General features: G+C 33.1%; 1 protein-coding gene across 1 annotated transcript; it reads left to right on the top strand.

Moving 5' to 3' along the window:
- Nucleotides 1-1883: 1883 nt before the first annotated feature.
- LOC129800272 (uncharacterized) lies at nt 1884-7494 on the top strand. The gene is made up of 2 exons (XM_055844547.1): nt 1884-2027; nt 7081-7494. The coding sequence occupies exons 1-2, from the start codon at nt 1884-1886 to the stop codon at nt 7492-7494; spliced, it is 558 nt and encodes a 185-aa protein (XP_055700522.1).
- The last annotated feature ends 5703 nt before the right edge of the window (nt 7495-13197 follow it).

Below are 13197 nucleotides of genomic sequence, written 5' to 3'. Positions count from 1 at the left end.
GAAGTGCTAAAAGACTTCTTTCCACCCTAAGAGAAAGTACTGTGATTGCAACCTCTAATAAATATGAAAAATTATATGGGAAACGCTAACCTTCATTTTAGCTTTATAGCACAGACAAGTTCATACTCGAAAAGTTTTTCTTATTAAAATATTTTAGAAATCACAGAACTGGCATGATTCTCATCATAATAACATAATTTTATTTATAGCACATAGCACTTCAAATCTGAAATAAAACATTCTTGTAAATACTTTTAAACACAAAAGCAAACGTAGTTTTTGGTACAAATATAAGGCGCTATAAATGACTTCATTTATAGCACATATCTAACTGACTTTTTTATTTTTTTTTAAGACAAAAACAAAAAAGATATTGGTACAAATAAGAGGTGTAATAAATGATTTCGTTTGTAGCACCACAAATTCGATCTAAAGCGGTTTTGATGTTTCAAAAGAAAAAGAAACAAGTTTTCTTGGTAGAAAAATAAAGGTGTTATAAATAACTTCCTTTATGGCACCTTATATCTGAACTAAAACCTGTTTCATCAATATATTTCAAGACAAAAAAAATATCGATAAAGTTAACGTATCGAGAAATGCAATACACAGAGTTTTGGAGGTGACTCATGATCAATTTATTTAATCGAGGCTTTTATAGTACATGTCCCATATGTCCTTAAGAAGACCTCACAGTTATTCATGGTATGCACAAAGTATACTTCACAAGGATAATGTGATATAAATGATTTCGTTTATAGCATCACAAATTCGATCTAAAGTCGTTTCGTAAATATTTTTTTAAGACAAAAATAAATATGGTTTAAGGTTTAAATATGAGATGCTATATAAATCAAAATGATGTACGTATATTTGAAATTTTAGCTCTAGTATCGGTGATATTTTTTGACTCAGTATCAGTCGTTCTATAAGACGATATTGCATAATAAAAGAATTGAACTATTCATCAACTATTCAATGATAAATTCATCTTTGTCATCGTCCCATTGTGGTTATGATGAAATTTGTCTGAATGGTAGCTTAGTCAGCCGAAATTGTCTCTCATAAATTCATGATATTTCTTTATGTATTGCAAGAAACACTTTGGAAAAGTTTGATCCGGACCTCAAGCTTATTAACAGCTACTTAGTGTGTTGTGTATCCCGACGCACTATTTTCCGCTTTAAACCAGCAAAGTTTCACTCATCCTTAGGGACACATTAAAAAATTTTAAAGAAATCAGTAATTCAAGCTCAAAATTCAAAGAAATATTAATGAAAGCTTGTTACTGTTGAATCAAAAAAAAATCCACAAAATCAAAGGATTAAGTTTGTGTAAATAAATTATCATTAGAAGGCTACCTTTTATATAGCAAAGTCCCTATGATGATATTGGACTAAAAAAATAATATTCTTCTTCCTACACCATCAAATTCAATAATCCCCAAAAGGGTCTTTTGAGAAATCCTTCAGCTTCAAATATTTACCCCTTGGCTCTTAATTTTTCTCCCCATCAATCTCAAGAGTCAAGCCAGTGATTTTGTGAAAAAGTCCCATTTTCTCACTCTCTCTCTTGGGGATTTCTTATGTTGGGATTTTGAATACCGAAGGAACAAAAAAAGCAAACACGAAATATGGTGTGAGAAGGTATATCAAGTGAAAATTACTTTGTTTGTGTGTCAATCATCCGGTTGAATAATTGAGAAAATTCCCCTCTTTTGCCTCGCTTCATTACCCGGCCAAATAATAAGTGTGAATTGGTACATTTTTACCATTTATGCCAACATCAAAATCATTCAGGCAGCCATAGCTCTTGAGTACCTTAATCACAACGCACAGAATTTTCTTTTCTCGATAGACAGTGAGTGACGAGTTTGATGTCGAGCAATGGCGACATCTCATTACATATTAATGTGGATTTTGGCCGTTCTTGTGTCCACCACCCTAGGAAATCATCACCATCACCACGGATCTAAGCACAAGGCATCATCACAAAGCCATCAAGGAGCTGACGTTCACGCCCTAACTAGTGTGAGTTGTTTGTATTATTCAAAGTAAATCCTTAAATTATCCAAACTTCCATTAATTTGGCATTTAAAGAGGAAAAGTGAATGTTAATACATTATATAGGTATATAATTATAGATTTTTATTACTTATAGACATTTTCAAACTTTAGGCGAAAAAGTTACGGAAAGCTTTATAAAAAGAAAAGGGGACAAACTCCGTAAAGTACTAAAAAAGAATTGAAAATATCTCTTCAATTTTCAAAGGGGAACAACGGGAACAACTTTCCCCTAAAAAGAAGTATACCGAAGTCTTTAAATTCAATGATTATTAACTTTAATAAAACTTTTAACAACTTCACACACAGTCAAAAATATAACTTGCAAAAGAGCAATAAAATTTCTTTTGGTTCAGTTTGAAAAAGAATTTCCATTTGACAGATCCTTTTCCATATTTTGTACTAAAATTCCGTGAAGTAAAAAAAATTCTTTTATTTAAATTTCAAAGATGTATAAAAATATGCAAAAACATTTACTACAGTGTCAAAATATGCATATTTAAAACGACCGATGCGTAGCAAAATTTGAAACCATGAAAAATCCATTAACAAAAACATTTTTTTCACTTCTAGAAACTCGAAAGGTAATGTGTTTTAAATGTGTCGAAATAATCTGGAATGTTCTGTGTCAAGAAATATTTATAGACTTATATACATCGCAAGCTTGGAGTTTTATAGATATAGACGATAAGATTACCGAAACTGCCGGGAACGAAAAAATCGTGCGAATTCGCAATTAGGACCATAGAAAAGTAAGCAAGTACGGTACATTAAGGTACTCCGAAAACAAAAGTTTTGTCAAATTAACAAGACAAGTTTGTCAAAAGGATGTTCTTCCATACAGAATATGGAAAAGTTTTGTTAAATCGATGGCCAACTGGATCTTGTTAAGTTTGTTAAAAGGGTGTTTTTCCATATCAAATTCGAGAAAAACCTTTGTCAAATTGGTAAATAACATTCTTTTGACAAAAGGAGAATGGTCAAATCCGGTCCCGGTCCCGGAATCGCCACGAACGGGACCTATGTCAATGGATAGATATTGGTATAGGTAACAACTTTTGTTCTAGGACCAATGTTCTAAGCTATGGAGGAAAAGTTCTAGAGCATAAAAACTATTTCTTAGAAGGAAGAATGGTCAAATGTATATATGGGCACCGGTTCATCTTTATCTAGAAATAAGACTAGGCGCATTTCGCAGATACTGGTACAAGATTAAAAAAAATCCGGGACCCAGGACGATAAACGCTAGGAGTCCTTGTAAAAATGCCTCTATCTTGCCGATAAATCACTATTTTGACAACAAATTACGCAAGAACTACTAAAGCGATCTTGATGAGATTCGGTACAGGGTCAGTGTATTACTTAAACCTTTTATTCATGCGTACCACCCCCTCCCCCCACCCTCCATTCTGGTAGCCCCCATACAAAATGTGAGTATTTTACTTTATAACTCCTTTCCGAGAAGAGATATTTTCAACAATCTTCACGAACAATTTTTTGATCGAGCTTGATTGAATGAAAAACTTGAATAAGTAATAAAGTTAACAATCATTTTCTAGATTTTTTTATATTTCATTTTTCGTCTCATTAAGATCTGTTGGTACGTGAAAGAAAGAAACATATCCTCATTGTATAATCTAATTGGCATTAGTGGTGATTTTTTTGATATTGTAATTAAAGTTTTGGAGTTGCTTCTCAATTTATTGTCTACAAAAGTTGTACTAATATGCAATTCAGTGGATTTATAACAATTTGTGCGAAGGAATTCTTTTTATATTGGGACTATCAGACAGATGGTTGTTGGGGTGGTATGCTAGTTAAAGAGTATTTCCTAAGCTTTGTTCCCATGACGAATTTCAGCTTTCTACCTCCTCTCAGAAAGGAATTATAGGTAAAGTGCTCTCATTTTGTATGGAGGCTACCATAAGGGATGATGGACGAAGGGTTTGGTATGTATGGTTAAATAGTTTTGTTTAAGCCTTGTTCGCATGCTGTATTTCAGCTTTGTACCTCTTCTCAGAAAGAAGTCTTAACGTAAAATGCTCTCATTTTGTATGGGGGCTACCAGAGCAGAGGGTGGGGGGAGGGGGTGGTATGCACGAATAAAAAGTTTAAGTTATACACTGACCCTATACCTAATCTCATCAAGATCGCTTTAGTCGTTCTTGAGTAATTCGTTGTCAAAATAGCGATATTTCGGAAGGATAGGCTTTTTTACAAGGACTCTCAGCGTTTATCATCCTGGGTTCCGGCAATTTTTTAATCTTATATCAATACCTACAAAATGCGTCTATTCTCGTTTGTGGCGATTCCGGGACCAGCGCCCATATAGTTTTGACCATTCTCCTTTGAACAAAATCCGTTTGTCCGTTTAACAAGACTTTTTTTTCAGAGTACATATATAGTATTGAACAGAATCTGATTTTGAATTTCGGGATCTCTTCAGTCTTTTAACCCTTTAAGGACGAAAGAGTGGAAAATTGGGGGTCAAAAAAAATCTTTTTTTTCTGACTTTTTATTTTATAGCAAATCAAGACTTTAGATGGCCTTAGCAACAACTTTGTGTTTGGCTCAACGGTGACCCAGTCGTCCTTAAAGGATTAAAGGGTTACGTAGATCAATAAATCTAAAGAAGCAGCATAACTTATTTTCTTAAAATATTTATATTTTTTTAACAAAATAAAAAAATGTTCAATTCATGCTCTTAAGCAAACAAAAATACAACATTCCAATTATAGGGGAGACTAGGGCAAATTTTGTCAAAATAAAAATTTCAATATTCACTATTTTCTAAAATAAAAGAGACTGAGGCTTGAAATTTTTATTATGGATAGCCTTCATGAACCTTCTTAAACGTACAAAGTTCCAAGGGATACGACAAAGGATTATGTAAAATAAAAAATATTGAAATTTTGAGTCCTATTTTTGGAATATTTGACTTACAGAAAATATCAATACTGATTAGCTCAATTTAAGCACATTTCTCGTTAAGATAGAGAAAAAATATCTTCGACAAGGTTGTAGAGAAATAAATTTCCTATAAAAATATGTCAATTTGATATTTGTAGCGCTTGCGAAAGTAAAACGTCACAAATTATCCGAAGACTGACAAAATTTGCCCCAGCAATTTTGAGAATCTTCACAAAATCGACTTTAAGAAAGTGATTCGAAAATCACATTTCTTTCCAGATAGAGGAAAATACTCTTCTGCAATGTTGTAGAGCAGTAAATTTTCTATAAGAATCAGCTCATTATAAAACGTTTAAGTTTTCTCAGAGCTCGTGAAAGTATTAAATATGCGTTTTGACAAGTTTTGCCCCAGTCTCCCCTACCATTTACTTCGACACTTTTTTTTTAAATAAAAGCACGAAAAAACATTATCTTCAGGTTTCTTTAAGATTTGAAAAAGGTCCCGTGAGTAGTAAATTGACCTTAGTCACGGTCTATCTTTATAAAATAAATATGCTTGCAAATACAGTGGGACCTCGATAGAGTCAACCCCCGATAGAGTCAATCTCCATTACTCAACAGCTTTTTTTTTTACTCTACGGACTCCGATAGTGTCAACTTGGACCCAAATTGACTCCGATAAATTCAACTATTCTTGAATTATTGAACTAATAATATTATATGATTTAATATGATCTTTTCGAAATAAAAGCCAGTCTTATTGTGTATTAACGTAACACTTTGAACACAAGAAAAAATATTTATGTAAGGACATGGTAATTTTGTGATTAAATTCGTAGGTTTATTAAACGTGTAATCATTTTTAAAGACCTTACTTCTTTAAAAAATGTACATGATAAAAACAATCTTAAAAATTACACTTCTAAAGAAAACGTCTAAATTTATTTGAACTGACATTTTTAATTTAAAATATCAGTATCTTAGAAGAAAATTTTGATATAAAACAAAAATAAGCAACAGAAAATTAAAATTTTTAAGCAAATTCATTAAAAATAAATCACCTGCGGGTATACACCTTTTTGTTGATGCATAATGCCATTTCGCGCGATTTTTCGCTCCCGAAAATGTGCATAATCCCGGGACTGAGTGTATTTACTAATTATAAAATTATTCTTAAAAATCATTCCTTAATCTCCAACTTTTGCCTAAACACACGACTTTTTTGGGTCAGAGGGTATAGAATTTATGGATTAATTTAATAAAATATTCTACTATCGTGTTGAATTTATCAATGATGTAGTATAAACTTAAAATAATACTCCTTTATATCAAAATTTCACATTTTAATTGATTTTTTTGGACTCCGATAGAGTCAACGAATCCAATAGAGTCAACAGGTCTGGAAATAATTAGTTGACTCTATCGAGGTTCCACTGTAATCAACAAATCGCTTGATCTGTAATATGACGAAATGAAATAGATACAGCCTTGAATAAGTTTTGCAGATACCTCAGAAAACCTTGAAAAAGTTTCATAAAACTCAGAAATCCATAACCTAGAAATCCTAGACTTTAAAAATGCGAGCATATTTTATTTGGGGTTAGGATAGTAGCATCATATAGCACCATGTCCCATTTAATACCATCTTTAATAAATTCATAATTGGTTCTGAATATTTCAGTAATTCAGGTTTATAAAATCAAAGTATTTAATTATTATTGTATTTTGAAATTTTGGTATACCGTAATTTGTAAAAAAAATCACAAATTTATTTAGTGCAAAAACATTTGAGGTCTGTAAAATATTCTATGAACAGTTGGCGCTAAAAACAGCTTGATATAATATCGTCAACAATATTTGCAAACATTACGACATTTATGTTACTTATTCGAAAAAAAAACTCCTGCATGTATGCAAAATTTCTGTATGCATAAAGCCATTTCACGCGGTTTTTCTTGATCCCGAAAGTATTCATAATCCCGGGACCACCTGTAGTTTAAAATTAAATTTGCACGTGTTCCAACTTCATATCACATTAAGAATCTCACTCACTGTAAGGTGATCAAGGTTTATATAAAGTTTCTCATTGATTTTTATTTCAACCATCTAGGTTTCTGAAGAAATTGATGGGATATCGCATCGAGAAAAATCCACCTCAAAGAAGGGATCAGACACCAAAGAAGACTCTTCAAAATCTCACGAAGAAAAAGGTGGGAAAACTAAAAAGGACTTTGAGGAAGACTATGAGTCCGGAGACCATGATGACGCCCACGAGGGTCACCTAAAAGCCCACTACAATAACAAAAAAGCCCAGAAAAATGGGAAGAAAGAAAAGGGATTTAGGCAGAGCTTCCGAAAGCGTGAATACCACAAAGTGAATAAATTCTTCGGGGATGAACACAAAGGTGGTGCTTATAACAAGTTCGATGCTGCAAAATCAAAGAAAAACAGCCAAACTTTTGCCCAGGAAGCGGGAAAACACCATCAACAGGTGGCCGTGGAGGGAAAAAGCAAGAAACCTTAATTAACCCAAAATCATCCTCTGGGGGTTGAAGTCAACCGTCCCTCTTCAGAAAGCCCATATTACCTCTCTTGTGTAAGAGCCTAGCATAGAGGCGTGAAGCATAAGCAATTTTTTTTGTTCATTCTTAAAACATGTAACCGATGAGAAAATACACGAAAAATTTGCATGAGAAAATTTCCAGTTCATTGTCCTCGTGAAATGGGGTCAAATTGTTGTCAAGCTTTTTGGGGGGTTTGCCGAGGAGGAAACAAGAGAAACATTGAGCAATTTATTTGCACAGGTGATGGAGTCTCTTAGTTCTGCTTCCCCTTCTCTCTTATTTTTTTTATTTGATATCACCAGGTGAAATAGAAAATTTTTGCCATACTTATTCACTCAAGGATGACGGAAGAGGTGAAAAATTGACCACTAAAAAGTCATACAGATATTTATCAAATATGCTTAGGGGGAACTGGGGCAGTAGTAAACTGGGGTAGTTGTAAACACTGTGATTTTTTTCATTAATTTTAAGACTCCAGAGGATAAAACCCATGAGCATTCATAGATACCATGGGGATGTATGTCCACAGAAGAATTGGTCAATAAAATCCTAATAGTTTAAAAATAAAAATCATTTTTCCTGAAAATGTTGATATTTCAATTATTTTGGTCATTTGGATTTCCACCTGGAAATTAAAAACTGTGTAAAATAATCGAAATGTAGCAATACCAGTTCTTTCCTACATCTTTTAGGATTATATTTATGGATTTACTAGACAAATTGAGATTCTCATTATTTCAAAAGAATTAATAATTGGTCAGAAAACAGCATTTGGGGTAGATGTAAACAGGCAATTTCAATTTCACAAAATGAGTAGGTAAAAGAGCGGGAAATTGACCTTCATGCGAAATATCTATAATTCATAGATTACGAAAAAAATTGGTGGCGCTGTGTTCAATAAAAAGTCACATGATGTCAAAATATGGGGAAATTCATTGAAAAATGTCTTTGATATGCATGCTTTTAGTTCTTTTGCTATTTTAATTATTCTTTGTAAAAAGTGTCGTGATTTTTTGAAAAATATACAGTCTTTATATATCTCTTAAGTAATTAAAATAATCGAGAGTGGTGCAAAGTTAATTTCAAGGGTGGGAAAAAAGGTGTTTACATCCTCCCCAGAAAGTGGTTACTTCTACCCCAGGTATTTTGTGAAAAGAGAAAAATGCACAGGGACACAAATTTTATTTTTATGGAAAACTCAATTGTTTTCCAGCATCCGCATTACCCTCGACGAATTGCCTATACCCAAGGGTAAAACATGAGCTAAGAAATATTTTCCAAAAAATCACGGTGTCCTTGGAAAATCACCTCAAATTCGCATCTATCGAAAATGGTTACATGTGCCCCAGTCTCCCCTATAGAGGAGAATAGGGCTATTTCGTTGCAAATTTCGACTTCAGTTTTAGAGATTTTTTTTTGAAAAAATTGTGGAACAAGGCGTACTGGTTTAGAATCGATTTAAACCGTTTTATAAATTACCAAAAATATGTCCCAAAATAGCGATAAATTTCAGACAAAATACAATTGTTTGGCATTTAGTTTTCGTAACTACTGGGGCAGTAAAAACATGGGGTAGTTGTAAGCAGTAATTTTAATGTCTACACTACGTGGAGTTATGTTGACCATTTCTTCAGTAGACAGAAATTCCTGTAGTATCTTTAAGTTCATTAAGGTCTCGACCTCTAAAGTCTAATTTCTAATTTAAAAAAATCATAGAGTTTACAATTACCCCATGTTTACTGCCCCAGTTGCCCCAATATTATCAAAGATTCAAGGATCGGACTCATCAACTGATTAAATGACTCCACCGGCCGAGCTTGAGGAACCGACCGTCTTGAGGGTACTTTACCTCACGTAATCTAATTATTCAGCAAGATTCTACAAAGAAAGAAATCGCAGTGACCGTTGTTACCCCACCCCACCCTATCTTGAGAAGAATTCGCAATATGGAAATGAGCAAAGGAATTGATGAAGCGTTTGTAGATGTGGGTTTTTGAATATTGTTGGTAAATAAATTTAAAGTTGTACAATTTGTTTAAAACAGATGACCTATCCTGCTTGAAGTTCAGACAGAAAGGTACGGTTTTCCTTAATTAACTTAATAACTTCCTGACTTTGATTTAAAATTATATAATGCCTTTCAAAAACAAATTTAATTTCTAAACATCCCATTTGCTAACTTTTCATCCCTTAAACAACTCCATATACTCCACACATGATAAAACTCCTCATATTAATTTTATTGATTTATTACTTACTTTAAAGGGTTATGTGGGTCGTGGAGAATTAAAAAAAAAAACTGCATATTTAACACTAAACCTACCGACCGTTTTCGGTCGTTTTTTCTTGCGCGCTCGGTCAAATGACAGACCGTAGTAAGTACAGTGCTGTCTCGCTATATGCACAGTTTGGGTACTTTTTTTGACAGTTCTCTCTCTGAATATGCACAACTTTTTTTGAAATTCCCAACTGTTTTTTTTCTCTTTCTTTTAATAAATTATCATTTTTTTATTGTTCTAGAATTTCCCGTGTTATTTTAAATATAATATGTGACAGAAAAAATAAAATTAAGAAAATTAAAAACAAGAAAAATTAGTTACCAAGAAAATAATTGTCTTTATTACTTTGTCAAAATGTAAACAAATTGATTTTGAATGCAACCGCCACAAAAGCTGTGCATATAGAGAGTGTGCATATAGAGAGACAGCACTGTAGAATATTCAACATATTTTTCTTGGAAAAGAGGAAAAAATTGTAATGGAAACACTAAAAAATAGGGGAAAGCGCGCTGCGTTCGGACGATTCAAGCTTCGGACAATTCAATTTTTTCTCTATGTTCCTGATGGATTTCACCCATAACACTTTTCTGAAAATTTGAGGCATTCATTGGACTAGCTATTAAAACATAATATTATAATGGGCTAAATTAATTTATACCACTTTGTAAAAAATGATTTGTGCAAAGCATAAATCGTCCGAAGGTAGCGCGCTTTCCCCTATATTACATGCATATTTTAAGAAATCCATAAAGTTTGATAGCTACATTGTACCGTTTGAATATATGTTAAACGTATATTACACGTAAATATGTTTGCTGTTTACCGGTTCTCACCCAATTTAAACCGATTCATAAATCACTCAAAAGATTCCCCAAAATAGTTTTAAGAGTAATAAAATTTATTTTCGGGAAAAAATTACTTATCGGTTCATTACCGGTTCACAACTGATTTGAACCGATTTATAAATCATTCAAAGTATTTCTCAAAATACACTTCAGGGGTAATTTAATTGAATTTCAAATAAAAATTAGTTATCGTATCGGTTCATTACCGGTTCAAAACCGATTGGAACCGGTTCAGTTTTGTCGGAAATTCCAAGACCTTTCCAACGAGCCCAATCAAGATTCCATTCACCTGATAAATGCGCCCTCTGGAGCCTTTTTTTAACCTTTAACCTTGAAAAACCGTTATTAGGGACGATTTAATGGTATTCACACATGGTCAATTGTCCGCCTGGGTAATTTCTAAAACACATCCAAAAATGAAAAAATGTTTTGGATGGAAAGGGGAGGAGTGGGGGGAAAATGAGGGCATGTTAACGATCCTTGCATCGACTTATGGGGGAGTCCCCCTTAGGCCCCAAGTCGCTATCTCTAACCGTTTGGCCTCTAGAGCTAGCGACAGCCGAACGGACAGACGGACAAAGAGCGTGGCGTCTGAAATGCGAAAATTTGTTGAGAAAAGTGATCTCCAGGGGGTGGAAGGACAAAATTTTGGGGGGAGGGTTGAAAAAATCCCTTTTTACCGTCTGGCCGTTAATAAAGCTACAGGACCAACAGGTTATTTTAATGCCTTAAGAACATGTGGGGTACTGGTGTCTCAAAAAAAAACATTTTTTCTGTCTATTTAGTCTTGAATTTTATTTAACCCCTTGATTTGTATAAGACATTTTCTTCAAAATTAAGTATTTTGAAATAAATGGCTTTAGTATGAACGAAAAACGTGTCAAAATGCTTTACTTTGAAGAAAGTTTCTCACAAATCAAGAAAGTAAATCAAGAAAGAAAATCAAGTGAATAAACTCTTGCCCCATCAAGAAATAAAATACGGATATAATCATATAATCATGGATAATGTAATATTTTTAATTCAAGTTCTCTAATTTCTAAAAGAGAAATATTTAAAATTAGTAATAACAGGTTAAAAAAAAGTTACCATAATTGCATAGGGGAGACTAGGGCAAAAATGTACAAATGAAAAATTTTAAAAAATCAACGTTATCTAAGATAAAATATATCGAATCTGCTTAAACGTACAAAGTGTCTCAACTCTCAAGAGATTCGAGCAAGGCAAATGGAAGATAAAAAATATTGAAATTTAGGTCATCTATTCAAAATATTTTCATTTCTTTTCATTAAAAATTAACATTAAATTAAAATTAAAATTAACATTAAAAAATTAACATATTGTCCAAGAATTGTGCAGTAGTGAGTATTTCTTAAGTAACTTTGGTTCACCAAAGTTTAGCAAACACGAATTCGTTGTTGGTTTTTAATTTTTCCGAAGAATTTTCCATCTATGGAAATTATTCTATTTAAAGCCATGGAAAGCGTCCCAAGTTTTGCGATTGTACTTGAAACTTTGTTTGATGCTATACTTCAAAAGCAATTTCTCATTAATGTTAAAATGATTAATTTCGTCCTCAAAAACTTTGTCTTACATAATTTAATCTCTCTGGTTTGGTAACGAAAACCTGTTTTTCAAGTCATTTTCCAAAATCTGTGTCTTTTCTCCATATTTTGCCTTTCCAAACCAGTAAAAACATTTTTCTTGTTGAAAGCTTTTGATAACTGGCTTCAAAGAATTTTTCTTTAGTAAAAGAGAAAATTGATCTTTTGCAAACTTGTGGAGGATGAATTTTACTACCAAGATTATCATCGGTTGGTTCAGTATCTCGTATTCATTTCAAACAACTTATCGCTACTTATCGCGTTTGCAACAAATGCAGATAAAAAGGAAATACACAAAGCCCAGTTGCCCAACATCATATTCCAAGATCCAACATATCGCCACAATTCAGACGATTTCTGAGAAATTATGTCACGCTGTTCAACTGTCTGTCCGTCTGTTCCAAAATGCACCCCTAATACCCCCCTCTAAAAATCATGTTTTTTGGATTATTGCTTGAAAACGCATCATGCTGTTTTTTTTTCAATTTTGAATATGTTTTAGAGATTACATATGCGGATATTTCGTCCTTACACGAAAACACCGTTGAACCATCCCCAATTATGTAACGCGGACGTAACGAGTTGTCAAAGTCGAAAGTTCAACAAGCTCTTGAAAATGAATTTCTCAACCAAATGGAGTCATCTTTAGACTAGTTTAAAAGGTCATGGGAATTTATTATAAGTAAGAATTGGTTACAATAGTGACTGGTAATAAATCGGTTATAAAGACGAAAACATATGAAAATTCATTAAAGCATGAGGTCTGCCATGGGTAGGACACGTTCAAAGAATGGAAGCACATTTGCCAGTGAAAAGAGCGATGAATGGAAACTCACCTGGAAGAAGAACAGTTGAGCGACCAAAAAAAAAGGTGAATTAACTAAGTAGAGGGAGATCTGGAGAAACTAAAAGTAAACTAAGAAAAGTTAACAAGA

Source organism: Phlebotomus papatasi, chromosome 2 (genome assembly GCF_024763615.1).
Source record: "Phlebotomus papatasi isolate M1 chromosome 2, Ppap_2.1, whole genome shotgun sequence".
In the NCBI taxonomy this organism is placed as follows: Eukaryota; Metazoa; Arthropoda; class Insecta; order Diptera; family Psychodidae; genus Phlebotomus; species Phlebotomus papatasi.
The sequence above is the reverse complement of the archived record's forward strand: the minus strand, read 5'-3'. Positions and strand labels throughout refer to the sequence as shown.

Excerpts from the sequence above, each read along its gene's own strand:
- LOC129800272 (XM_055844547.1), top strand. The coding sequence starts at position 1,884 with ATGGCGACATCTCATTACATATTAATGTGGATTTTGGCCGTTCTTGTG. Across the intron at positions 2,028-7,080 it reads ACGTTCACGCCCTAACTAGT|GTTTCTGAAGAAATTGATGG; the intron begins GTGAGTTGTTTG and ends TCAACCATCTAG.